This window comes from Hylobates moloch, unplaced genomic scaffold, assembly GCF_009828535.3.
Source record: "Hylobates moloch isolate HMO894 unplaced genomic scaffold, HMol_V3 SCAFFOLD_19, whole genome shotgun sequence".
Lineage (NCBI taxonomy): Eukaryota > Metazoa > Chordata > Mammalia > Primates > Hylobatidae > Hylobates > Hylobates moloch.
In genome coordinates, this window is record NW_026652294.1 from 33,357,022 (window position 1) to 33,384,711 (window position 27,690).

General features: G+C 51.4%; 1 protein-coding gene across 4 annotated transcripts in view; it reads right to left on the reverse strand.

Annotated features, from left to right (window-relative positions):
* Window positions 1-27,690, reverse strand: part of RAP1GAP2 (RAP1 GTPase activating protein 2) — a 261,713-nt gene that overhangs the window by 22,247 nt on the left and 211,776 nt on the right. For all 4 annotated transcript variants that reach the window (XM_058431162.1, XM_032137937.2, XM_032137939.3 and 1 more), the window contains 6 exons: window positions 22,126-22,226; window positions 18,069-18,198; window positions 14,911-15,066; window positions 9,240-9,311; window positions 8,642-8,728; window positions 6,569-6,703 (listed from right to left, as the gene is read on the reverse strand). In XM_058431162.1, coding sequence (XP_058287145.1) covers window positions 6,569-6,703; window positions 8,642-8,728; window positions 9,240-9,311; window positions 14,911-15,066; window positions 18,069-18,198; window positions 22,126-22,226 — 681 coding nt within the window. The remainder of the gene's footprint in view (window positions 1-6,568; window positions 6,704-8,641; window positions 8,729-9,239; window positions 9,312-14,910; window positions 15,067-18,068; window positions 18,199-22,125; window positions 22,227-27,690) is intronic.

A 27,690-nucleotide genomic window follows, 5' to 3' on the forward strand; every position in this document is an offset into this window, starting at 1 on the left:
TGCACTCCAGCCTGGGTGACAGAACGAGACTGTCTCAAAAAAAAAAAAAAAAAAAAAATCAGCATTTTTACATTCTCTTGGTGCCCTTGTGTGTTGACAATACCATCATCAATCATGACATTCTAAACTAATCATTTATATTCTGAAATCCAGTCAAGCACCACACAATGACACTGCAGTCAACAGACCGCATAGATGACATTGGTCCTATTAAGATTCTAATACTATATTTTTACTGTACCTTTTCCATATTTAGATGTTTAGATACACAAATGCCTGTCTTTGTGTTACAATTACCTACAGTATTCAGTAAAGGAACCTGCTGCACAGCTTTGTAGCCTGGCAGCCACGGGCTCTATAGCCGTCATGTGTCGTAGGCTAGACCATCCAGGTCTGTGCTGGCAGCCACGGGCTCTGTAGCCGACATGTGTCGTAGGCTAGACCATCCAGGTCTGTGCTGGCAGCCACAGGCTCTATAGCCGACATGTGTCATAGGCTAGACCATCCAGGTCTGTGCTGGCAGCCACAGGCCCTATAGCCGACGTGCGTTGTAGGCTAGACCATCCAGGGCTGCGTACGCCCTGCTGTCCATATAATGACCAAATGCTGAGTGATGCATTTCTTACAACGTATTTCCCGTCATTTCTCAGGACGTATTTGCCGTCATTTCTCAGGACGTATTTGCCGTCATTTCTCAGAATGTATTCCCATCATTTCTCAGGATGTATTTCCCGTCCTTGAGTGACACGTGATTGTATTCCTCCCTGTCTCTTTCCCAGAAAGGATTCTATGTGGGAAATAGTAACTCCTGTGTAACAGTATCTGGTCTCATGAGCTTCACATACAAGATCTATTGAATTTCTACAATTCTGAGATGCAGAGAGGACAGGCATTGGACAGAAAAGGTTTTGAAGGGTAAATTATTGCCCAAGGCCACATAGCAAGTAAGAGATAGAGCCAGGATCCAAACCCAGGACCCTGGGCTCCAGATAAAAGGGTCCCTATATATTAAAAACTGGTCCAGGTTGAAAATACAATTCAATTGGTGGATGACTGAAGGATGATTAGAAACCACGAATTTTCAAGGCTCCCACCAAAAAAAAAAAAAGAAAAGGAAAGAAAATCTCAGAGGCTGGAGTCACGGAGGACACTGGCTCCTCAATTAGCCCTGGTGCAGCCGCCGGAGTCAGCAAGGTAAGTGTGAGGAGACGGCGGGCTGGGTAAGTGTGAGGAGTCAGCACTGGGTCTTCTGTCCCGCTAGCGGGGCAAATGCAAGACAGATGCCAACTCTGCTCCAAGAGACCGTGGCTCCGACCCAGGAGTGGAGCAGGGCCAAGCACAAGGCCTGAGCTCTCTCGTGGACTCCCAAAACAGTGGGGCCATCCTGACATCACAACTCCCCGTCAGGAGGAAAAGGAGGGGGCAAAGACACCAAAGACCAAGGATTCTTGGCGGGGCCCTGCTGGGCTCCACCTGCCATCACTGGCACTGCTAGGGGGACCGGCTTACAGGTACCTCCCTGCAGGTCTGCAGGGCCACAAAGACTGCCAGGGATAGCTGCGGCCTCTCCTGCCACTAGGGGTCAGGTCAGACCTATGCATGAACTATCACAGTCCCTCAAAGGCTGGGAGAAATGAATGTGGCAACTCCCAGCTTGCCATGGTCCAGGGTCCATCACAGCCAGCCCGGCAGCCTTCTCCTCCCTGGTCCTCTGCTCCACCTCTGTGCGATGAGGTCAGTGGAGGGCTGGGCGAGCTCAGCATTTCTCAAAATGTGGCCTGCACGTGCTCTACGTCCATCTGACATCGGTACAGCAAGTATCATCACTTTTCATTGGACCAATAACAACCTCATCAACAGCTGGCGGTGACTGAGAATGGCACTTGAAGATGGTATAGAGATCATCATCGTTCAAACGTAACGTACAGCTCCTTCATCGCAAAAGCTGTTCTCGCAAGACTCCTGAGAGTCTGCTCACAGACCCCCAACCCCAGTGGCCCTATGGGCTGCGTTTGCAGTGCTGACTTCAGGCCTTACCTATTTACCCTATAGGAACATCTCTTAATTTGGAGTGATCACTGCAAACTTTAGGTTTTTTTTTTTTTTTTTTTTTTTTGGAGACAGAGTCTGGATCTGTTGTGCAGTGGCGCAATCTCAGCTCACTGCAACCTCCGCCTCCCAGGTTCAAGCAATTCTCCTGCCCCAGCCTCCCAAGTAGCTGGGATTACAGGTGTGCACCACCACGCCCATCTAATTTTTGTATTTTTAGTAGAGACAGGGTTTCACCATGTTGGCCAGGCTGGTCTCGAACTCCTGACCTCAGGTGATCCACTCATCTTGGCCTCCCAAAGTGCTGGGATTACAGACATGAGCCACCACGCCCAGCCAAACGTTTAGTCTTTATAATTGGAAGGTTTTTTTTTAGGTCTAAGTGAAAATGCAAACTTTAGAAGTGTTTGTAGAACCAGCAGATTCCTGAGACTATCTCCAAGCAGTTCAGCTTGAAAAGTAGGTCTAGATGTCCAAAAGCCAACTGTTCTGTGTCTCATGGGAGAAAAGCTTCCATTACAGCCAGGAGGACAGAAGCGAGATGTGAGGAACTGCTCCAAGTGGGGTGAGGTGCCAGGCGGCACAGCACAGGGCAGTGGCAGGCCTGCTGCTCAGGAGAAAGACCAAGGGTCAGTGCTGACATGGGGGAGCAGCAGCCTCACCAGGGGCAAGGATGGATGGCTGAGATGGCTTTCAGCCCTGGGGATTCTCAGTTATGTTCCCATCAGCCTGGGAGGTGAGAACTTTGACAGGAAGGAGGCTGGGCGCAGTGCCTCATGCCTGTAATCCCAGCACTTTGGGAGGCCGAGATGGGCGGATCACCTGATGTCAGGAGTTCAAGACCAGCCTGACCAAGATGGTGTCTCTACTAAAAATACAAAAAATTTAGCCAGGCGTGGTGGCGAGCACCTGTAATCCCAGCTACTTGGGAGGCTGAGGCAGGAGAATAGCTTGAGCCCAGGAGGCAGAGGTTGCAGTGAGCCAAGATTGCACCATTGCACTCCAGCCTAGGCCTGGGCAACAAGAGCAAAACTCCATCTCAAAAGAAAAAAAAAAAAAAAAAAAACTTTGACAGGAAGAGATAAAGGCCTGTAACTATTCTTTCTGGAATCATTTCAGGTATCACTTGTTTCAAGAGCAATCTCAGGAAGGTGTGGGTGAACTCCCTAAGCAATGTCCTGTTGACACAACAGCACCGCCCCAGGTGCCCAGGAAAAAAAAAAATACCAAAACTAGAGATGGTTCCCTGAGCTGGGCCAGACGCACAAGCCTGGCCACAGGCATGGCCTAAACACCAGAATCCATCCCAGGCCCCAGGGCTCCATTCGGCTGAGCCTGGCCTGTCCCCAGCTCAGGCCTCCACGCTTGGGACATATGAGAGCAATGATGAAAGGGACAGGGAACAGGAGCTCGTGCTCCCCAGGTGGGAAGGAAAAAAGATGGTCACAAATGGCCGGGGGCGGTGGCTCACATCTGTAATCCCAGCACTTTGGGAGGCTGAGGTGGGCGGATCACCTGAGGTCAGGAGTTCAAGACAAGCCTGGCCAACATGGTGAAACCTCGTCTCTACTAAAAATACAAAAAATTAGCCAGGCGTGGTGGCAGGCGCCTATAATTCTAGCTACTCGGGAGGCTGAGGTAGGAAAATCGCTTGAACCCGCGAGGCGAGGTTGCAGTGAGCCAAGATTGCACCACTGCACTCCAGCCTGGGTGACAGAGCAAGACCCTGTCTCAAAAAAAAAAAAATCTGGTCACAACCGTCAGGGCCCTGAAGCTTACTCCGTGTGACTGTGACAGTCTCTCCCACACCCCACGCTGCTACCTCAGGTAGGTGTGAGAGCAGAATCTGGAAGCAGGCCTCTCTTCAACCTACAGTTGCAGGGATTTAGGGTTGAAAAGAATTCTCTGGATCACTGGATCAAAGATGAGTCGTGATAAAGTCTTAAAGCATTTCCTCTCTTGTAAGCCCCTCTAGGAATACGTCAGACCCCCTGGAGTCAAGCACAGATCAACTGCGACTCCTACCAGAGGCGGGTGACTGGACAGAGCGGCCTCAGGCCAACTCTCCTTATACCGGCCACCCGTATTTAGCTGCTGGACCACCTCCTCCATTGGGCACCATGGGCAGAGTGTCCACAGCCTACAAGCATCTGCAGGATATAGAAATACCTGAAACCTGAAAAACCAACTGTTAACTCCAAAATACTACAAGAAACCTGCAAAACTCAAAACAAGTGCTTCATTAAATGTCTACAAAATACAACATTATGTTGGCTCGCCAACTGCAGCTCAACTTTTTTTTTTTTTTTGAGACAGAGTCTCGCCCTGTCTCCAGGCTAGAGTGCAGTGACGCGATCTCAGCTCACTGCAACCTCCGCCTCCTGGGTTCACGTGATTCTCCTGCCTCAGCCTCCTGAGTAGCTGGCATTACAGGCTCACGTCACCACGCCCGGCTAATTTTTGTATTTTTAGTGGAGACGAGGTTTCACCACGTTGGCCAGGATGGTCTCAATCTCCTGACCTCGTGATCCGCCTGCCTCGGCCTCCCAAAGTTCTGGGATTACAGGCGTGAGGCACCGTGCCTAGCCTCACCTCTTATAGTTCTACATAAATTACATTTACTGAGGGATGCAGAAATGTTTTGATACGTGGGCTGTGGAGTGTGGTGGAGCCTCTGGAAGGAAGTCTAGAGCCTGTGGGAGGTTTAATGTGGCCCCCCTTTCTGCCTTCCCCAGACCCAAGCCCGTTTTCCCATTTACCGTGTCTCACACTCCATTCTCTCGCTGGGTTGTCTGACCTGGCGCCCTCTCTCCTCCCGTTCCTCTCCTTCCGCATCCCTCTTCCGTCATGATCTCCAAATTTCTCCTATTTCGCCCTGGCTCCCACTGTCCATCAGCACTGAAACAGGTGCCCCAGGAATCGCCCACCAGCCTGGACAAGCAGCTCAGCTCCTTTTCCCAACCCCAAGAGGCATCTTGGCAGCTGGCCCCAACTAGGGTAGGAGGAGCCGTGCCCTGCTCTCTGCAGTCCAGCCGGGCAGTGGGGGGCTGACCCCAGGCCTACCTGGGCCCAGGCTAGTGTGGATGGAATCTTAACAAAGTCAGAAAGTGGGAGGTGGTGTCACATAGCCGTTAAAAGCACAGGATCTGGAATCCGGCAGACCTGGATTCAACTGAACCTGCTCCCACAAATGATTCTGTCTCTTTGAGGCTTGGTTTCCTCCCAAGTAATACTATGTCCATCATTATTAAAACTGAGTATGAACTATTATACCAAAATTACTACACCCCAAATAATAGCCTTCCTCACAGGGCACTGAGGGTAGCTGCGAGTCTCCAGGTGGGATAATGTGTGTGAAGCTTTCACTTTATACAACTGTAATAACAGCTAACATTTTTGTGCATTTACTGTATTCCAGGCAATCTGGACTTCTCCAGGCATGGTATCAATGAACTCGCACGATGGCTCTGACAGGGGTCCTGCTTCCTATCCTTATGTTGTTGACAAGAAAGTTGCACCTTAAGAGGCTTGAAAGACTGCCCAGGATCCCACAGAGCTGGGGTTTTAATAGAGGTGGGTGTAGCCCTACACATAATTCCCCATAAAGCCCCACACACAATGCCCCCAGATGAGAGTTTCCAAATCACCTTCTATCAGGCAATCCAGCAGAACACTGACCTAAGAATCAGAAGACCTGCATTTGAAATGAGGCTCCACCTCTGCGTCGGTGTAAGGGCCTGAGCAGCCCTGTGGCATCTCTCATCCCGTCCCTACGTATGTTCGTGAAAATAACAAGACCCGTTCCGCCACCTGCACAGGCTGACAGCCAGGGTCGAGCCAGATGCTGGAACTACATGCTGTGTGGATCAACAAGCACTCAGCAAGCATAAGATGAAAAACCTTCTCTACCACACGCCAGCTTGGGGGCCGTCCGAGCTCTACTTGAATAGCTCCAGGGACAAGGAGCTCACTGCTTCCTTTAGCAGCCCATTCTAGTTAGTTTTTCCCTTGGCAAAGTCCAAAGGGACTTGCCCATAGTTCCATGGCCCCTGCCCAGCCAGGTCTTCCCACGCTCGCCCGCTGGCTAGGAAGAATCACTGCGGCACCCACAGCAGCTACGAAGACCCCTAAGGGTCGTGGTCCTTGCTCCTGCCATTCTGCCCTGGGATCCCCGACCCAGGAGGAGGCAGGTGAAAGCGCCGACGTTCCCAGCTTGCTCCGGCTCCTCTCCTGCTGCTACCTCTTTACCTGTCCCTGCTTATCAGACTTCTGGGCCAGGAGGAGATGACCCAGATAGAGGAAGGATGGGGAGGCTGCTGAAGAAACTGTTGGCTGCTCCAGCCTCACACACTTCCTAACGGCCCTGCCCTTTGCAAACACCTGGGATACCCATACGTTTCCTGTCACCCCTCCAGCTGGCCCTTGGGCTCTGGGATCAGGATCCCATGGACCTTGGACCACTTCCTTTCCTCCCCAATCCCAACCCCACAGCAATCGTCAGTCACTCTGATGCTCATACCTTAAAAGACTCCAGGAACCCCCCATGGCCTCCATTCTCAAACTTGTCCTCCTCTGGGCCCAGTCCCAGCATGGCCTGTGTGTGGGCGTGGAGCTCATCGTGAAGGTTGTCCAGGAGGGCAGCCCTGGTCCGGTCCTAGAAGGGAAGAGGGTGAGATGGAGAAGCTGGCTCTGAGAGCAGAGATGTGCCTGCTCCTTGTCAGCTCCAGACACCTGGCCCGGAAGCTGCCATTCTGCCCAGCCCGGCCCAGCCACGGCGTGGACCTGCTGCTGAGCTGAGCTTCGTGCTCACAAATGCTGCAGCTAAGATGAAGGCTGCATGCTCGGTCTCCTGCTCTACTCCCTCGCCCTTCTCCCTGGGTCATCTCACCGCTGCCACAGCTCCACCCTGGTGGTAGAGGAGCAGAAGGAAGAGTGAATCCCAGCCTGGCCCTCTGCCCTAGCTCCACATCCACGCACCCAACTCCCCACTGCTCTTCTCCATCCAGATGTTCGTCCAGAGCCATGCATGTGGGCACCAGGGGCCACCATTCACACAGACGAGGACTGGCCCTTTCAGCAACCCGGCCTTCACAGGCACAACTCGGCCACCGTGTCATCAAACAGCCCAGGCTGAAGGCCCGAGTCACCCTACAGTCAATCCCACGTCCCCCAACACTTACAGCCAGGAGTCCACCAAGTCTTCCCAACTTTGACCCTAAACCATTTCCTCCCATACAGTATAAGCCTTTGTCATCTCTCCTGGATTCCTGTAAATAGCTTCTAACTGGTCGCCTTCCTGCACCTCTTGCCCTGCAACCTGTCCCTGTCACCATCGTTCTCAATGACACCACTGTCAGAGCAATCCCTCTGGCATACACTTCGAGCCCCTCATTCTCCTGCCTAAGCATTTTACCAGCAGCCCACCTCCGAGCTGAAAGCCCTTCTGGATCTGATCCAACCAACATCTCCGGCTGAGTCTCCACCATTCCAGCCTCCGTGGGTCCTTCAGCCACAGCAAACCCTCAGCAGCTCCCTCCTGACGTCAGGCTCTGGTTCTTCCTGACCTTTGCTCATGCTGTCTTCCATGCCACATCAGCCCTCCCTTCCCCGCTCTTTCCTCCCGGCAGAAGGTTCATCCGATATCAAGAGTCAGCTGTGCATGAGCCACCTCCTCTAGGAAGCCTTCCCTGAACACACCCTCTGTCCCCCATAGGCAGAAATAGTCACTATCTGAGCTGTGCTGATCTCTATCCCAGCCTAGTGCTGGCACACTGTACTATAACTATTTAGTAATGACCCCCCTGCCCCACCCCCCAACTATCCTGTGAGCTCTCCAGGGATAGAAACTGTCTCACTTATTCCCATATCCCAGGGAACAGAACAGGGTCTGACACGCAGTAGGTGCTTTAAAAATAAATGATCGGGCCGGGCGCGGTGGCTCACACCTGTAATCCCAGCACTCTGGAAGGCGGAGGCGGGCAGATCACGAGGTCAGGAGATCGAGACCATCCTTGCTAACACGGTGAAACCCATCTCTACTAAAAATACAAAAAATTAGCCGGGCGTGGTGGCAGGCACCTGTAGTCCCAGCTACTCGGGAGGCTGAGGCAGGAGAATGGTGTGAACCCGGGAGCCGGAGCTTGCAGAGAGCCAAGATAGGGCCACTGCATTCCAGCCTGGGTGACACAGTGAGACTCTGTCTTAAAAAAAAAAAAAAAAAAAAAAAAAAGACTCATTGGCCAGGCGCAGTGGCTCACACCTGTAATCCTGGCACTTTGGGAGGCTGGGGCAGGTGGATCACCTGAGGGAGGTCAGGAATTCAAGACCAGCCTGGCCAACATGGAGGAAACCCTGCCCCTACTAAAAATACAAAAATTAGCCGGGCGTGGTGGCGCACACCTGTAATCCCAGTTACTAGGGAGGCTGAGGCAGGAGAATCGCTTGAGCCTAGGAGGCAGAGGTTGTGGTGAGTCCCAAGATCATGCCACTGTACTCCAGCCTGGGTAACAGAGAGATGGAGGAGCCCTGGATGAGGCTGGCTAACAGGCAGCCCAGCGGTCAGGAGGGAGACCTTCAGAAACCACACTCTCACCTCCAGCTTTGCAAACTTGTCCGACTTGCAGCAGGCGTTCTCGGCATTGGTGAGCTTGGTGAGCAGAAACTCCCTGAACTCCGGGCCCTGGAAGAGACAAGACAGACCTCAGGTCTGTCACTCTTGGCTGTTGCCAGAAGTTCTTCAGCCACAGTGACAGGCAGGCAGAGCCAGGGGCGTGGGGAGAACCCCGAAAGGTCCCTTCCAACAGCGGATCATTTCTAGCCCAGGCCAAGCCCACTTGCGAATATCCCAACGTGGAAACCCGCTTCCCTGGTCCTGGGAAGCCACAGTGGCACTTCCATGACTGGAGCTCATTCTTGCCCAAGGCTCCTTAACCAGAGCTTGACATAAAAACCCTTCTTTCAGCAGAAAGGCAACCCCAGTGTCAAACACCCCAACAAGTGGTCCTATGCTGGGCCAGACTGGAGCATGAAAGAGGTGGGGAGAGACCCCAAGAAAGGAGGTTCCCCCAAAACCTGCAAAAGGAGCTCCCTAATGTTCCCAGCCTGAATTCGGCTCCATCCCAACCATTGCTACTCAAGCACTGAGACCTGGCATCGTGGATGCGAGGGGAGCAGAAGGAAGAGTGTCCTACCTTCTGGAAAACAGGGGGGCTGGGCAGAGGTGGACCAAAGGTGGGCACATCTTCCCGCGCAGTGACAGAGACCTGAGTGAAACAGAGTCATGGTACGGACCTGGAGGGAAGAGACGAGCGCTGCCCCTACAGGAGCCACACTCCTCACAAAGCTACTCACCTTCTCCCTCCTCCCCTTCCCAGAACACAAACAAATACTCCTGTGAGCATCGCCAGCACAGGCCCTGACCCTGTTCCTAGAAGTGGCGCCAGACGGTGTGGGGCCATCCGCAGCCTCTCATCTGCATTCCTGGAGGCCAGAAGCAGGTTTGGCAAGATGACTGGACAGGGCTGGGACCCTAATTTTAATGCCATACAAGTGCCCGGGAGATGGCATCTCGTGACCTCATTTGACCGTGATGCTAACCCTGCCGAGAAGGCACAGGGAGAATCGCTTTCCCGGATGAGGAAACAGATGCCCAGAGACACACAGAGAAGCCTGCAAGTCTCACAGCTGATCAGCCGCAGAGGAACAGAGCAGCCAGGCCTCTCCCGACCCCTCTCTGGGGTTCTCTTCCCAAGCCTGACTCTCAGCTCAGCCATAAATCAGAATTGCTTCAAAATTGCTTCAGGTGTTTAAAAATAAATACTGGGTTCATGGGCTCTGGCCTAAACCTGCCGAATCAGAAGGGTAGGGCCCCCCGGAAGCTCTCGTGCAGCCAGTGGACCCGTGTTTGGGAGCCCTGGCCCTACACACAGGGTCAGCCAGTCCGGGGCCCAGGCTAGGAACTGAGGGTGGGGCACACACCTCTGGCAGCGTGAGCGAGCCTGAGCTTTGGAGTGACGGCCTCCAGGTTCTCTGCATGGGATTCCCCCAGGCGTGGGACGGGCCCCACACCCCGCCTTCCCTCTGCACGGAGGTGCCCTGATTTCACCTGTTCTCAGCCCACGAGGCTGTGAGGCTCTCAGGAGACTGCCCTCCCTTCCCTGCACGGCCGCTGACGTGAGCCCAGCCCTGGCATGCTGCCAGCCTCCCCGGCCTGTGAAGTGGGGCAGATGCAGAGAGTCTGCCAGGCCGGGTGAGCAGGCAGCTGGGCACCGAGCCAAGGAAAGGCCCTGCCAGAGTCCGGAGGGGAAACGGAGCGGGAGAGAGCTGGTCAATACGGGCTTTCTCTTCCCAAGCTTGAGGCTGTCTGCCCAGCCCAAACTGCAGTGCCCGGAGTCAGGAAATGGTCTGTGTTCGGCTGACGTGATTTCTGGCTGGGCTCCAACAGCTGACCTGGTTCCCTACCACCACCCAGCAGGCACCGGTGGCCCAGGTCAAGAATCCAGTCACAGAGCCAGAATCAGGGGTGGGGGTGTGGGAAGGCTATGGGGAGACTGCAGACTGCGGGCACCTGGGACAGAGGCCAGAGGGCAGCCCCAGCTCTCCCCTTCCCACCCCTACTCCCCCCTCCTCCTCCAGCCTGCATTAGAGTGGTCTGTGCTGACCACATAAGTGGCTTCATACACATTCTCAAGTCCATCCGACCCTCCAGCCGGACAGTCCCACAGCAGAGCCCTGTGGGCCAACTGGAGGACAGGGTCCTTCCTTGTGACATGCGTTCACCTTCCATCCTCATTGTGCACCTCTCCTGACCCCATTCGAACGAGGCAGCCAGGCCTTTGTTGTTCTCCCTCTTGGGGATATCTGGGTCACTGGGCTGAAAGCAGAAGTTGCCTGAACACAGCCCCACCTTCCTGTTTTCTAAATGTAGCAAGGGCCTCCAGCGAAGGCTTGGAGGGAGGGAGAGAGGCAGATGCAGGTGACTCTGGGGAAGGGACCTGCATGGCTGGAAGGAGGAAGGAGCTTGGTGTGAGTCATGAGGATGCACTGGGAACTTCAGAAAGCTTAAAACGTGACAAAGTCCCCAGGCCCAAGAGTGGCCTGGGAGCCGCGGTGGCACACAGAGCGTTGTCCAAGCAACAGACGAGTCGTGACGGGAAAGGGGGAGGGGGCTACAAAGACAGGGCCCTCCCCGGCGGTGGGCTTCACCTGAGATTCCTGACACCTTTGAGGACCTCCGGAGAGGGAGGCAGGGATGGAGGGGAGGGAAAGGGGTAGTCCTGGTGATGGCTGAGCTGGACTTTCCTTCCAAGCGGGCAGGATGAGGAATACACTCATTTCTGAAAAATAATCCAGAGTGATGCTTCGTGCACACCCGAGTCCGTGGAGCCGATTTCTCGCCTGCTCTGATGGCTCAATGACCAAGACCGCAAGCAGACCCAGACGGGAACCTCAGCTCCACAGCTCCGCGGCTCTGTAGCCTCAGGCCTTAGGCGGGTTCAGCTCTCAGCTTCCAGTTCCTCCCTCTAGCGAGAGGTCTTGTCTCACCAGGGCTTGTCAGGATTCAAGACTGCGTCTAAGGACCCAGCACAGTGCCTGGATGAGCAAGCAACTGGTAAGGGGTAACCACTGTCACCCAGTGGCCTTTTCACTTCCCCTGCTGACCTGCACCCAGTAAAGGGCTCCTGAAATAGAGTTCCCCCAAGGCACCTCGCAACCCACCACACACACACACCCCCAAGCACGCCTCCTTCCCTCCCGCAGGATGACAGGGCGAGCAGCCTGCAGGTGTCTACTCCAACTTCCTCATTTCACACAGACAAAACTAGAGGCCCAGAGAGGGAAGGAACAAGGTCACGCAGCAGAGGCAGGGCCAGGACCAGAATCCCAGGCTGCCCAGCCCCTCCGTGGGCAGAAGAGGACCCCTTCCTTCACACACCCAGCCCTGACCCTCCTTTACTCTTCTTTCTTCAGCGCCCCCTCCCCAGTGGAGGCCTCCTGGGGCTCGCTCAGTCCGGAGGAAATCTCAGCCTTCTTTGCCACAGCCCGAGCCTGCAGGGACCAGCTAAGGTCCTGCTTCACCCAGGCCCCCTGGGGGATCTAACCAGGTCCTCCTCACAGTCTGTTAATTACCTGGGGGGCTGCCGGGAGTGTGGATGGACAGCGCTTTGGGGAGTACCTTGGAAGGCTGGTCCCCCTCCCTGGCCCCATCCACACGTCTTGTCCCAGCCTCAGTGTCTGCCTGGCAGGTGGAGTGCACGATCAAGGTACCACAGCCTGCTCCTCCTGGGAGCCCTGCCTCTCTGCTTCTCATCACCCCTCTGAGGACAATGCTGTGCTTTGTGGCTTAGAAGAGTGGGTAAAGACAGCCAGGCACAATGGTTCATGCCTGTAATGCCAGCACTTTGGGAGGCTGAGGCTGGTGGATCACAAGGTCAGGAGTTCAAGACCAGTCTGGCCAACATGGTGAAACCCCGTCTCTACCAAAAATACAAAAATTAGCCGGGTATGGTGGTAGGTGCCTGTAATCCCAGCTACTCTGGAGGCTGAGGCAGGAGAATTGCTTGAACCCGGGAGGCGCAGCTTGCAGTGAGCCAAGATCACACCACTGCACTCTAGCCTGAGTGACAGAGCGAGACTCTGTCTCAAAAAAAAAAAAAGGAGAAGAAGAGTGGGTAAAGACTTCCAGCATTCCAGCACCAAAGCTGGAGGTGCGGTGGCGCTTTTTTGGATCTCTGATTTTTCTCTGTATGAGTGCACCACTCGGCTAAGGTCTCAGGAAAGTGGAGAAGCTGGTTAGCTGAGATGCATTTCCTATTAGGAAAGACAAGCAAATGCTAAACGTCTGCAGGAGGGCTCATTCTGCCAGAGGGTCTGGGAGCCCTCCTATCACATGGCTTCATTTCAAGGATCCTTCTCAGTAGTTCTTCCTCTTCAACTGTCTATTAAAAGAAGCACTTGACTAGTTCAGCTGCCCAGTGGCTGACCTGCACTCCCTGCTTCTTCTGTCCCTTCTCCGGCATCAGGAAGGCCCTGAGGCTGATTCTGTTACCTCCAAGAGCCCCATTCCAGCCTGGTGCTTGGCACACAGCAGGCACTGAGTGAGTCAACTTGCTTCGACCAACACATGAATGAAGCAGCTGTTTGAAGTGAATGCCCATTTCACTCAAAGCAGGTGATCCTATAGCTTTCAAGAAATGGGCTGGGCACAGTGGCTCACGCCTGTAATCCCAGGACTTTGGGAGGCAGAGGCAGGCGGATCACCTGAGGTCAGGAGTTCAAGACTAGCCTTGCCAACATGGAGAAACCCCGTCTCTACTAAAAATACAAAAATTAGCCAGGCGTGGTGGTGGGCGCCTGTAATCCCAGCTACTCGGGAGGCTGAGGCAGGAGAGTCACTTGAACCTGGGAGGCAGAGGTTGCAGTGAGCCGAGACTGCGCCACTGCACTCCAGCCTGGGTGACAGAGCAAGATTCTGTCTCAAAAAAAAAAAAAGAAAAGAAAAGAAAAGCTCACACCATGTCTTCACCAGCTTCAGCTAAAACTGCTCAATGGCAGGGATGCATAAGCCTGGGCATAAAGGAATCAGTCTCAGCAGGAGGGAGTTGCTATTTGGTTTCTGTTGCTTGTTTTGTTTTGTTTCATTTATTTTGTTTTGTTTTGTTTTTTTAGAGACAGGGTCTCACTATGTTGCCCAGGCTGGTCTTGAACTTCTGGCCTCAAACAATCCTCCTGCCTCTGCCTCCCAAATCGCTAGAATTACAGGCGTATGCCACCGTGCCCAGCCTCTTTTTATTTTCTTCTGATGATTCACATTTGGTTTTAAAAGCTGACGTGAATTTTGCACTTAACTGAGTTGAAGTGCTGTGGCATCATGAACCCTAGGAATCAGGATGGGCTGAAATTATTTGATGGCAAACATTTTCAGGCCTCATGGTTTCCCATTAGCAATCACAGGCTCGTCTTTCCTCTCCCTTAGAACAGTGGTTCCTGATATTTTGCGGAGCAGGGAGCCCTTTGAGAATTTAAGGTACGGCCTCTCTTTTCAGGAATCCAAGGAAGGACACAAATTCAGCATTTTGCACTTACCGGCAGGGAGTCAGAGCCTGCCTAACCCTTGCCTTGAAAGCCCTGCCTCAGTCCATCACCCTTGAGTCTGGCGCCCGCCACAGCACTGTGATACCAAGAGACTGTTGCCCAAGAGGTGGAGATTCTTTCTCGTGGAGCAGAGGAGGGAGGGTCAGCGATCCAGCCATGAGGAGTGGGGAGCAGGGGGACTGCAGGGGCAATGATCTGCCCTGTCTCACTGTCATCTGCACCGGTGAGGATTTCGAGCCATCTGACAGACCCGTGACTGCCTGGGAGGTTCAGACCCACGTGTTTGCGTATCTGCCTCCCTGGAGGTCTTTAAATTAAGATCCATCATTTGTCCAAAACAGCCAGGCCAGGGGCTCACCCAGTGGCCAGGGTCTACCAGGCCCCTCCTGTCCACCCTCACCATAAACATTTTTTTCTTTTTTCCTTCGTTACCACCCTTCTATAGCTACCCTGTCCTGCTTGTCCTTTCCATGCCCTTTCTTTATTCTAGCTCTGCCTTACTCGAGCAAATGGCATTACCAAATTCCAAATACTACACTCACAGCTCCTCAGCCCTCAAGTGAGATGCCACTGAGCCTGGAGGCAGCGAGGGGGATCAGGTGGCCTTGGAAGGTCCTCCCCACCCCGAATCTAGCTCCAAACCCCAGAAACCTGTGAACTCATGGAGAATCTCTGACTGCTGAGGACTAGTGTCCTCTGGTATCATAGCACCCACACAGGGTGAGGTGTCGAGGCCCCCGACTCCCTCCAACAAGGCGTTCTCCATACCTTGTAGGATGGGGTCTCTGTGCCCGGGGTGTCCACCTGCACGACGATGTAGGCATGTAAGAAATTGGAGGCAATCATGTCTGGGACAAACGGTGTGTTTTCCTCTTGGAAGATGATGGCCACGATGTCATTTCCAATGTGTCTCTTTCTCTGGAGCTAAATAAAAAGTATTGAGAGTTTAGGAACATCATGAAAGATGTTTTGGGGAAAGAGTGGGCTCACTTTCCTTTGCACACAGGAAAACTGAATTCTGAGTGCGAAGAGTTTGCGGTTGCTGTTTTGGAAATTTAGGTATGAAAGCACAGTACCGATGCCGGGCAGCAAGGGGAGAAGCGCGTGGAATACGCTTCGTGCTCTGTGTATCTTTTGAGTTGCTTTCCTATTTGGGGAAAACCAGGGGGGTTCTTCTTTCAATCTTTTTTTTTTTTTTTTTTTTTTGAGACAGGGTCTCACTCTGTTGTCCAGGCTGGAGTGCAGTGGCACGATCTCGGCTCACTGCAACCTCCGCCTCCTTGGTTCAAGTGATTCTCCCACCTTAGCCTCCCGAGTAGCTGGGATTACAGACACGTGACACTACACCCACTAATTTCTGTATTTTTTGGTAGAGACGAGGTTTCACCATGTTGGCCAGGCTGGTCTTAAACTCCTGACCAGCCTGCCTCAGCCTCCCAAAGTGCGGGGATTATAGGTGTAAGCCACTGTGCCCGACCTTCTTTCAATCTTTAGAAGCCACCAAAAAGGAAAAAGAATGGGGAAGATGGCCAAGTCGTTAGGCAGAGGCTAGCGAGCATCTTACTGACCTCTACAGCATGCAGATCCCTGACTCAGGACTTGGCGAGAATATTTAAAAGGCGAGGCTGGGTCTTGCCCTGGTAGAGCCTGTCATTGATCTGGGAGAAATACAAACACAGGTGAAGCCACCTGAGAAAACTAACAAAGCCGCCAGCCAGGAAGGGCTAAATCAGCTGCTGTTCATGAAATGCCTGACAGCTCTGGAGACAGAGGCGACAGGGCCCGACAGCAACCTGAGAGGGCTTCCTGGAGGAGGAGACGTGGTCGGGGGTCTTGTAAGTGTGAATGAGAGTGACGAGGTGGCAGATCATGACAGCACTGATCACCCAGGTTGGCGCAGGTGGGATGGAAGGAGGACCCTAACCATAACTCCATATCCCAAGCAGGGCCAGGTGCTTCTAGGTGTGATCTCAGCCACCAAGCACCTGGTGTGTCCCTGGAACCATGCTGGGCTGTTCATGCGTGATATCAAATGTTAACCCGTCCTGAAGTTCAAGGCTGCAGTGAGCTATGATCGCACCACTGCACTCCAGCCTGGGTGAGAGTGACAGCCCTCCTCACACACACACAAAAACCCTCTCCTGTATGTCAAGTCTGGGACAGGTGCCTGCCTATGCATTTGTTCCTTTATTAAGCACCTACTGCATGCAGGCCCAACGCTCAATCCCTTCACACTGAGTTTCTCATTCACTGAGCACCTGTTATACACCAAGCACTGTGCTGGGCGCTTTTACACAAATGGCCTCACTCCACGCACATCTTCCCACTTCTCAGGAAGAGAAAACTAATATTTGCTCAGTCCCCGCCGAGAGCCGAGCCCTGTGCCAAGGTGTATTTCCCAAGAAACATCCATAAGACTGAGAAGGCCCAGAGAGAACAGGCCTCAGGCCCAGGCAGGGGCATCGGGTGAGACAGGCCATAGGGGAACAGGGGGGCTGGAGGTGAAAGGTTGAACGAAAACCCACTTTGGATACAAAAGGAATTCTGCTTCCATTTGTTTCTGGAACATTCAGTAGCTATTTTAGAGCCAACACATCATCTCGTTTGCCAATTTCCTTCTTTCCTAAGAAGCCAGGCACTATGTTTACAATTTGACTTCTGTGCTCCCTCCCCAGTTCCTGCTCAGAGACACCCAGGTCAGAGTTTGGGCAAAGGCCTGCCTGCATTTCTTATTTTCCCAGACTGAAAAGGGGCAGAAGGCGGGCTGGGGGAACTGGGCTTTCAACAGCCAGGGACCAGCCGCGGCTCTCCCCAGGGATGCACGGCTGTCAGAGCAGCAAACAGGGGGCACAGCAGGAAAGCAGTGGGGACAGGGGTCTCATCCAGGTCTCCCTGGTGGAGGTCAAGGCTGAATTTCCACAGGTGTGGTGAGAGAGGCGCCTATGAGATGAGGAAGGCTGGGGGTGGGGAAGGATTCTCACGCAATAACCAGCCTTCCGTCACTGGGGCAGGAAGGGGGACAAAATGACCAGGGGCTGGACAGTGAACAGCTGTTCTATAGGAAGCCGGCCATGAGTTGGGCATCGTATGAACCCTAGTCAGAAATGTATGTAATCCCCACAATAACCCTCTACCGTGGGTGGTGTTACCCCCTTTTTATAGATGAGAAGGGTAACTGGCTTGCCCAGAGTCACACGCCCCAAAGTGGCACAGCCAGCTTCAGGCCCCCATCTGCAAACCCCACCATGAGGCCGGGCACGGTGGCTCACGCTTGTAATCCCAGCACTTTGGGAGGCCGAGGCGGGCGGATCACGAGGTCAGGAGATCGAGATCAGGGTGAAACCCCGTCTCTACTAAAAATACAAAAAATTAGCCGGGCGTCGTGGCGGGCGCCTGTAGTCCCAGCTACTCGGAGAGGCTGAGGCAGGAGAATGGCGTGAACCCGGGAGGCGGAGCTTGCAGTGAGCCGAGATTGCGCCACTGCACTCCAGCCTGGGCGACCGAGCAAGACTCCGTCTCAAAAAAAAAAAAAAAAAACCCCACCATGCACCGTTTACCACCACCCTCTATGACCAGGGCCCTCAGGCTCTGCCCCTAATAAACGGATAAATTTCAAGGAAGTCTTGTCACCACCGTGGGCTGCAGTCTCCCCATCAGTCAACGGGGAAGAAACACAAGGTCTGCCCTGCCTCCCACCCAGGGCCACTGAGGTGCGGCCTCGGCCAGAAACACAACAGAATGGACCGCTGAGGCACAGCCTCGGCCAGAAACACAACAGAACTGACTGTGACGCTGCTGCACAGCTAAACAACTGGCCGGCTATGGGAACGAATATGGGGAGGGCCACAGTCTCTTAGCAGGTCAGACCAGAGGCGGGCCTTCACCTCGCACGCCCTGGGCTCCCAAAGCCCTCCCAAACCAGTTACCTGCTGGGCGTCTCCCTCGGTAAATGGCAGCTTTGTGGAAACGTGAAACATGATCTCCCTGTCCCGGAATGTCGTGTACACTGATTCCACCCCCGTCTGTCCGTGGGTCACATCCAGGCCTCCTCGGAAACTGTCAACAAAACAGGGCAGGAGATGGGAAGAAAAGAGAGTGAGGCAAAGTGGGCAACTTAATGCAAGCTTCCCTAAGTATACGCAGCAGAGGATACGCAGCAGAGGAGACAGGAGAGCTGAGGGCAGAGCAGGCTGTGATGTGGGAAAAGCAGGTAGATCTGTTCTTCCAGGTATGTCAGCCCTGGCACTCTACCCACAAACTCATTATTTAAAGACAAAGTAGGCCGGGCACAGTGGCTCATGCCTGTCATCCCAGCACTTTGGGAGGCCAAGGTGGGCAGATCACCTGAGGTCAGGAGTTCGAGACCAGCCTGGCCAACATGGTGAAACCCCGTCTCTACTAAAAATACAAAAGTTAGCCAGATATGGTGGTGCATGCCTGTAATCCCAGCTACTCAGAAGGCTGAAGCAGGAGAATCACTTGAACCCAGGAGGCAGGGGTTGCAGTGAGCCAAGATGGCGCCACTGTACTCCAGCCTGGGCGACAAGAGCAAGACTCCATCAATCAATCAATCAATCAATCACAAAGCAGAACCTCCATCTCAAGCCTTGGCTGAGTCGTCTCCACACCTGATGGTTATATGGGAAGGAAGCTCGTCCATCCACAATCCCAAACAAATGCCCGTCCCCAGTGCCATTCCCCTAAGGCTGGGCGCTGGCCTTTCTCTGCTCTCTGCAAGGCCATGTCCAAGTCCTCTGCCCAGAGATAGGGCAGCCAGCCATCCTGTTGGCTGGTGGGGAGCCCCAGAAGAGCATCTGGAGTCAGCCGGAAGAGGGGGCAGATGCTCCACTTCTGCCCAGCTAGTCCGTAAGATACAGGCCCAACCACTGCAGCACCCAGCTTGGGAGTACCCAGGGAAGTCCCTTCTCTGGCTGTCTCCTCACGGGCAAGAAAGAAAAGCTCTAAGGAACTGGGTGGGCTTCCAGGAGCTGTCCCTTCTGCCTTTATACACACGGCTGCCAGCTTTGATCACAGTATTCAGCACATGCAGGTTCCTTTAAGAAAACGAAATAAGATGGACCTAGAATCTCAGCACCCCCCACACTACAATACAAGCCAGAAAATGTGCACAGGCTGGCATGGCAGAAAGGACACTGGACAGGGGGCAGGAGCTCCGGGTTCTAGACCTGCTTCTGCCACTAAATCAGCACGGGATCGTGGACAATTCGTTTAAGTCTCTCTGGGCCTCCATAAAATAAAGGGATAGAATTTCATATCTCTGAGGACCTTCTGGGCTTACTATACTGTATTTCACCTATTCTAAGGCCCACGTTTTGTTTTGGTTTGGGTCAGGGGTTCACTCTGTCATCCAGGCTGGAGTGCAATGGCGTCATCACGGCTCACTGCAGCCTCAACCTCCTGGGCTCAAGTGGTCCTCCTCGCCTCAGCCTGCCAAGTAGCCGGGGCCACAGGAGCAACCGCAATAGTCGGCTAATGTTTATAGTTTTTCAAATTTTTGTAGTGACAGGGTCTCACCATGTTGCCTAGGCTGGTCTCAAACTCCTGGGCTCAAGCGATCCACCCGCCTCGGCCTCCCAAAGTGCCGAGATTACAGGTGAGACCCACCGTGCCTGGCCATTTTTTCACATTTTAACGTCACAGGATGTGTCTTATAATGATAGCATCGCAAAGTCAATGAAAGGTGGCAACATGAGAACAATAACAATCATGACTACCCCTGCGCGGCACTTACGTGTTTCGTGAGCATTATCTTATCTTTTATTTTTTATTTACTTATTTATTTATTTTTTAGACAGAGTCTCACTCTGTCGCCCAGGCTGGAGTGCAATGGCACAATCTCAGCTCACTGCAGCCTCCACCTCCTGGGTTCAAGTGATTCTCCTGCCTCAGCCTCCCAAGTAGCTGGACTACAGGCACGTGCCACCATGCCTGGCTAATTTTTTGTATTTTTAGTAGAGACGTGGTTTCACCATGTTGGCCAAGATGGTCTCGATCTCCTGACCTCGTGATCTGCCCGTCTCAGCCTCCCAAAGTGCTGGGGTTACAGGCGTGAGCTACCACGCTCAGCCCATTATCTTATTTTAATCCCCCCAAAACTTTGGAGGGCTGAACTATCTTTATCTCCTTTTTTTTCTTTTTTTTTTTTTGACGGAGTCTCCCTCTATTGACCAGGCTGAAGTGCACTGGTGCAATCTCGGCTCATTGCAACCACTGCCCTTTGGGTTCAAGCGATTCTCTGGCCTCAGCCTCCCAGGTAGCTGGGACTACAGGAACCCGCCACCATGCCCGGCTAATTTTTTTTTTTTTTTGTATTTTTAGTGGAGACGGGGTTTCACCATGTTGGCCAGGCTGGTCTCGAACTCCTGACCTTGTGATCCACCCACCTCGGCCTCCCAAAGTGCTGGGATTACAGGCGTGAGCCACTGAGCCCAGCCCTTTATCTCCCTTTTTACAGTGAGGAAACCGAGGCTTGTAGAGGTCAAGTCACTTATCCAAAGTCACAGAGCTAATAAGTGGTGGAGCAGGGGTTTTATCCTGGGTGTGACTGACTCTAGACAGCTGTGATGACCTTGAGGGAGGGAGAAGATGGAGGAAGAGAGGAAAGGAAAAAGAAGGAAGGACAGAGAAGGAAGCAGAGGAAGAAAGTGATTAGTGCATATCCGCTGCGTGCCAGGCACTGGGCTAGGTATTTTCACACACCATGTCAATCTGGCTGCTGGGGTGGGGAATTCTGGGGCCTGGAGCCATCTGCCAGCCACCAAAGACAAAACAGGCTGGCCAGGTCTGGGCTCATCCCAAATGCAGCCTTGGCCAAGGAAAGTCAAGGGCCAGAGTTTTCCAAGCAACGGCCCCAATGTTCTATCTTACTGCCCACTTAAAAAAGCATAGACAGGGCCAGGCACAGTGGCTCACGCCTGTAATCCCAGCACTTTGGGAGGCCCAGGCGGGCGGATCACGAGGTCAGGAGATCGAGACCATCCTGGCCAGCATGGTGAAACCCCGTCTCTACTAAAAATACAAAAATTAGCCGGGCGTGGTGGCGCGCGCCTTGTAGTCCCAGCTACACGGGCGGCTGATGCAGGAGAATCGCTTGAACCCAGGAGGCACAGGTTGCCATGAGTCAAGATCGCACCACTGCATTCCAGCCTGGCGAGAGAGCGCGGCTCCGTCTCAAGATTAAAAAAAAAAAAAGCACAGACTGCTGTATGGTTTCCTGCCTGAGGAACTGTTATATTTGCATCAGCTCCTCATGATGCATTCTTTGTGTATTATCTAAAATAGGTCATTTCAGGCCAGGCGCAGTGGCTCACGCCGGTAATCCTAGCACTTTGGGAGGCTGAGGTGGGTGGATTGCCTGAGCTCAAGAGTTCAAGACCAGCCTGGGCAACATGGCGAAACCCCGTCTCTACTCAAATACAAAAACCTTAGCCAGGCGTGGTGGCTGGCGCCTGTAGTCCCAGCTACTCCAGAGGCTGAGGCAAAAGAATTGCCTGAACCTGGGAGGTGGAGGTTACATGAGCTGAGATCACACCACTGCACTCCAGCCTGGGCAACAGAGCAATACTCTGTCTCCAAAAATAAAAAAATTAAAAATTAAATAAAATAGGTCATTTCCCCCCAAAACTGCACGGGGCTCCCTTTCCCACACACCTGGCAGGTGAGTGACAGGGAAGGTGGATTCCTTCCATTCTCAGTCTGGGCCAAAGGTAAGTAGGAACGCAAGTCTGGGGCGGAGCCCAGGGCCGAACATGAATGACTTCGGGGAATCTGCCACACTGGATCACTCCTTGGACCCCTGATTCCTTAGGGATGCAGCGAGCTATCAGACCCTGAAAAGCCATCCCTCATTTCTTGTGTGTTTTTAACTCACATGTGCTCCCTGAGGACTGAGCTGTCTGCCTCTTGCCCTTCCTCTAGTGCCCTTGTTGATGGAGCTGGAGCTGTCACGTGGCTAAAACCCACCCTTTGAAATCCTGCAGTGTGATCGTGTCCCCCAGCAGGTCCAAGAACTCCTTAAAAGCTGGGCTCTCCTCATTGTTCCCAAATAGCTCCTCCTCCAGGGTCTGAAAGAGAAACAGGAATAAGGGCAGGAATTAGAAAAATCCTTTGTGATGCTAAGGGAAGGAATATGGATGCCCAGATACCTGGTCCCTTTCTTCCTTTCTCCCTATCTCCCAGCACGTCCACCACAGCTGCCCTCAGTGGGACTGGGGTGGAGAGAGGAGGGACTGATGGAGACTCACTCCCAGCACTTTGGGAGGCTGAGGCGGGTGGGTCACTTGAGGTCAGGAGTTCGAGACCAGCCTGGCCAACATGGTGAAACCCCGTCTCTACTAAAAATACAAAAAGTAACTGGGCGTGGTGGTGAGTGCCTGTAATCCCAGCTACTCGGGAGACTGAGACAGGAGAATCGCTTGAGCCTGGGAAGCGCAGGTTGCAGTGGGCCAAGATCACGCCATTGCACTCCAGTCTGGGTGACAGAGTAAAAAAAAAAAAGAATACAGAACTCTCAAAACTCTAAAGTAATCAAAACTACAATGATATACCACTTCCTACCCACTAGGATGGCCACAGTGAAAAATAAAGGCAATAAAAGGCAATAACAAGTGTTGCTGAGGGTGTGGAGAAATCAGAACCATCACACGCTGCTGCCGAAAATGGAAAATGATGCAGCCACTGTGGAAAACAGTCCAGCAGTTCCTCAAAAGGCTAAACGCAGAGTCACCATATGATCTGGCAACTTCACTCCCCATATGATCCGGCAACTTCACTCCCGGGCAAATACCAAAGGCTAAATGCAGAGTCACCATATGATCCAGAAACTTCACTCCTGGGCATATACCAAAGGCTAATCACAGAGTCACCATATGATCCAGCAACTTCACTCTCAGGTATATACCAAAGAGAAATGAAAACATGTCCACAGAAAATGTATACATGAATATCAATAGCAGCACTACTCATAATAGCCCAAAAGGAGAAAGAACCCAAATGTCCATCTGATGAATAGATAGACAAAATGTGGGCTATCCACACAATGGAATATTATTTGGCCATGAACAAGGAACAACGTGCTGATACATACTACGACCTGGATAAACCCTGAAAACATTATGCTGAGTGAAAGAAACCAGACACAAAAGGCCACATATGATGATTCCATTTATAAAAGGTCTAGAATAGGCAAATCTGTAGAGACAGAAATTAGATTAGGGTTGGCAGGAGCTAAAGGAAAGGGGGATGGGGAGTGACTGCTGGTGAGAGTGGGGTTTCTTTTGGGGGTGATGAATATGTTCTGGAGTTAGTGAGGACAGGTGCACGATTCTGTGGTTACGCTACAAACCACTGAACTGCACACTTTATTGAGATATAAATTACATTATGAATTATATGGTACGAGAATTATGCTGATGTACTCAATAAAGCTGTTATTTTTAAAAATGTTTTTAACCCAACAGTTAAAAAAAATCCAATTAGAAAATGGCCAAAAGACATGAAAACGGCCGGGCGTGGTGGCTCACGCCTGTAATTCTAGCACTATGGGAGGCCGAGGCAGGCAGATCACTTGAGGTCCAGAGTTCGAAACCAGCCTGGCCAACATGGCAAAACCCAGTCTCTACTAAAAATGCAAAAATCAGCTGGGCATGGTGGCACGTGCCTGTAGTCCCAGCTACCTGGGAGGCTGAGGTGGGAGAATCGCTGGAACCCGCGAGGCGGAGGTTGCAGTGAGCTGAGATCACACCACTGCACTCCAGCTTGGGTGACAGAGTGAGACCCTGTCTCAAAAAAGACGTGAACAGGCATTTCCCCTAAGAGGATATACAGATGGCAAATAAGCACATGAAAAGATGTCCAACATCATTAACCATTAGAGAAATGCAAATTAAAACCATAAGGTGATATCACTACACATCTATCAGAATGGCTAAAATAAAAAATAGTCACAACACCAAATGCTGGCAGGTTATAGAGAAACTGGATCACTCGTACATTGCTGGTGAGAAGAAACACTCTAGAAAACAGTTTGGCAGTTGTTGTTTTTTTTTGAGACGGAGTCTTTTTGAGATGGAGTCTTGCTCTGTCGCCCAGGCTAGAATGCAGTGGTGCGATCTCGGCTCACGGCAACCTCCGCCTCCCGGGTTCAAGCGATTCTCCTGCCTCAGCCTCTCGAGTAGCTGGAACTACAGGCGCCCACTACCACGTGGCTAATTTTTTGTATTTTTAGGAGAGACGGGGTTTCACCGTGTTAGCCAGGATGGTCTCAATCTCCTGACCTCGTGATCCACCCACCTCGGCCTCCCAAAGTGCTGGGATTACAGGAGTGAGCCACCGCACCCGGCCAGCAGTTTCTTACAAAACTAAACACATAATTACCATACAACTCAGCAGCTGTATTCCTAAGCATGTATCCCAGAGAAATGAAAACTTATGTTCACACAAAAACCTATATACAGATGTTCACAGCAATTTTATTCATAATAGCCAAAAATGTCTTTCAGTGGGTGATGGTTAAACACGAACTGTGGTACGGTTATAATACCATGGAATACTACTCAGCAATGAAAAAGAACACAGTATTGATACACCCAAGAACTTGGATTAATCTTGCTGACTGGAAAAAAGCCAATCTCAAGTGGTTATATACCATATGACTCCATTTATATACCATTTTTGAAATAACAATGTTTTAGAAGTTGGAGAACAGATGAGTGGTTGTCAGGGGTTACGGACTGGAGCTGGGAGATTGATGTCCACATCCTGGTTGTGGTATTGTGCTATCGTTTTGTAAGACATTACTTTGCAGGGAAAGTAGGTAAAGGGTACATGAGATCTCACTGTATTATTTTTTATAACTCTATGTGAATCTACAAATACCTAAAGAAAAAAAGGTTATTAATTTTTTTTTTTTTTGAGATGGAGTTTCACTCTTGTTGCTCCAGCTGGAGTGCAATGGCACGATCTCGGCTCACTGCAACTTCTGCCTCCCAGGTTCAAGCGATTCTCCTGCCTTAGACTCCCAAGTAGCTGGGACTATAGGCGCCCACCACCACTCCCAGCTAATTTTGTAAAAAACAAAGCTGAAAACAGTAGCAAGCTCTGCAAACAGTAACAGGCTTCAAACACTGCCTGATCAACAGGCTCTACCCACAGTGGCAGGATCTGCAAACAGCTGAAGGCTCTGCAAACATGCACAGGCTGCCATGAAGAGCTGCAGATGATACAAAGACATTCTAGCTGACCCAATCACCTCAAGAGAACGTCTTCAGCAGGTAATTGTAACAATAACAACAACAAAAAGCAGACCTTGGGCTCCATGCCTTCAACAGGCAACAGAATCTGGTAGATTCCAGTAATTTTATTTTGCTTTTTATAGTATTTTTTTTTTTAGAATTACCTTCATTTCATGATAAATGATACTGGTTTTCCAGTCAAAGGAGTGATATAAAATTTCCTTTAAAAATAAATGCATGTTGCCGGGTACAGTGGCTCACACCTGTAATACCAGCACTTTGGGAGGCCGAGGCAGGCGGATCACCTGAGGTCGGGAGTTCGAGACCAGCCTGACCAACATGGTGAAACCCCGTCTCTACTAAAAATACAAAATTAGCTGGGCGTGGTGGTGGCTGCCTGTAATCCCAGCTACTCGGGGGAGCTGAGGCAGGAGAATTGCTTGAACCCGGGAGGCGGAGGTTTCAGTGAGCCGAGATCATGCCTTTGCACTCCAGCTTGGGCAACAAGAGCAAAACTCCGTCTCAAAAAAATAAAAATAAAAATAAAAAATAAATGCATGTAAGTTTAAAACAAAACTTTTTAAAGAAAACATTTCGTTAATAGTATAGGTGTGATAAAGATCTTAGCAGTGGCACAGGGTGCAACAAATGCTATGATACAAATCCTGGATATGGTCTGTGAATGTCTGAAGGCTGGGAAACACTGCACTCTAGAAGGAGGCAACAAACTGCAGTCCGTGGGCCGAGTCTGGCCTGCTGCCTGTGTTTATTGATAAAGTTTTATTGGAACGCAGACAGGCCAACTCATTTATCTATTGTCTATTGCTACTTCTGCACCAAGAAGGCAAAGCTGAGCAGCTGTCACAGAGACTCCAAGGCCCATGAAGTCTAAAATATTTAGTATCTGGCACTTTACCCAAAAATGTTTGCCAATCCCTCATCTACAGCATGCCGTGAAGGCGTCACAACTCCAGCCACATGTCCTACTTGCCCCAGGTCGTGAGGCCAGAGTGTGGAAGAGCAGCTGCTTCCAGGCACCCTACTATCTCCCACTAGAAAAACAATGCAGCGTGTGCTCTGGGACCTGCACTTCTCTTGCAAGATTCACATCCAGTCTGAGAGTAGTAGCATTGCCATTACTTCCATCCTGGCCTTGAGCTTGACCGTGCACTCAGGGACGGGTCTTAGTCATCACCGTATCCCCCAGCGTGCATAGCAGAGTGCACAGCAAACACGAGAGTTAGATGAGGCTCATTTATATCCAGAGACCAGCATAGGGCTTTGATGCAACAAATGTTCATATTAAATGTCCCCCAGCTGCAGGTTTGCAAAACAACAATCTGCCCAGGTGCTTAAAAAAAAAAAAATTTATCATCTTGGCTTTTTCCCCCACGGCAGCATCAAGTACATAAACAACACACAGACTCCCTCTCGGAGACGGGTGGCTCATATTCAGTAATTATAACTTTGCTGGAACATTGGATTATAATCACCTTATAAGATCCGCTTTGGTAAATTCCACAAGCAAAGAACTTTAATTAGGGGGTTTAACTAGCAAAGCTGTATAAAACAAAAATGCAATATGTGAAAATGATTATAGTAGCTACCTGAATAATCTCCCTTAAATTATCAGATTCATCAGGGTTCGTCTTGCAGATCCTAAACTCTTCATCTAATTAGAATATTTTTAAGCAAACGCATGTCTCTTAAGGTCCAACATCTCTAAATGAGATCAGGTGTCTTCTAACCAAGAAAGATACCATCATGCAAAAAAATACAAATAATATCAGAAGATCCTCTTAACCTGCCATTAGTAGGGCCGACATTTTTATTCATTCATTAACTCACATAACAATGGAGTGTGTTTATATGAAGGTGCATTTATACGCTAGGCTCTTAGATGATACAAAGATGAAATGGGTGTGGAACTTTCCTCTCAAAGAGCCTCGGTGAGGAAACAGTGTGTTCAGCTAACCCCTCTACTTGGGATGTTAATAAATGTTCATGGTAGGAAAGAGGTAGGGAAGATGGGAAGTTTGTGTCTGTAAGTATGGAAACCACTAAGTTCAACAAAGTTATAAACAGTCCTTTACCTTGGGGGTTCTTTAAGCCTTTAAAAGGTTCCCACACAAGTGACAGCCCCTCCCCAGGTCATTTGCTCACGGAGTACACCATCAGACTAGCATTCATGAAACACACTTTGAGAAACACGATTCTGGCCAGTTAACTCCAAAGCAACGTGTGAGGGCTACAAAAGACAGAGGCTGAGCAGTGGTGTGCTGACAAATTTTGAGTC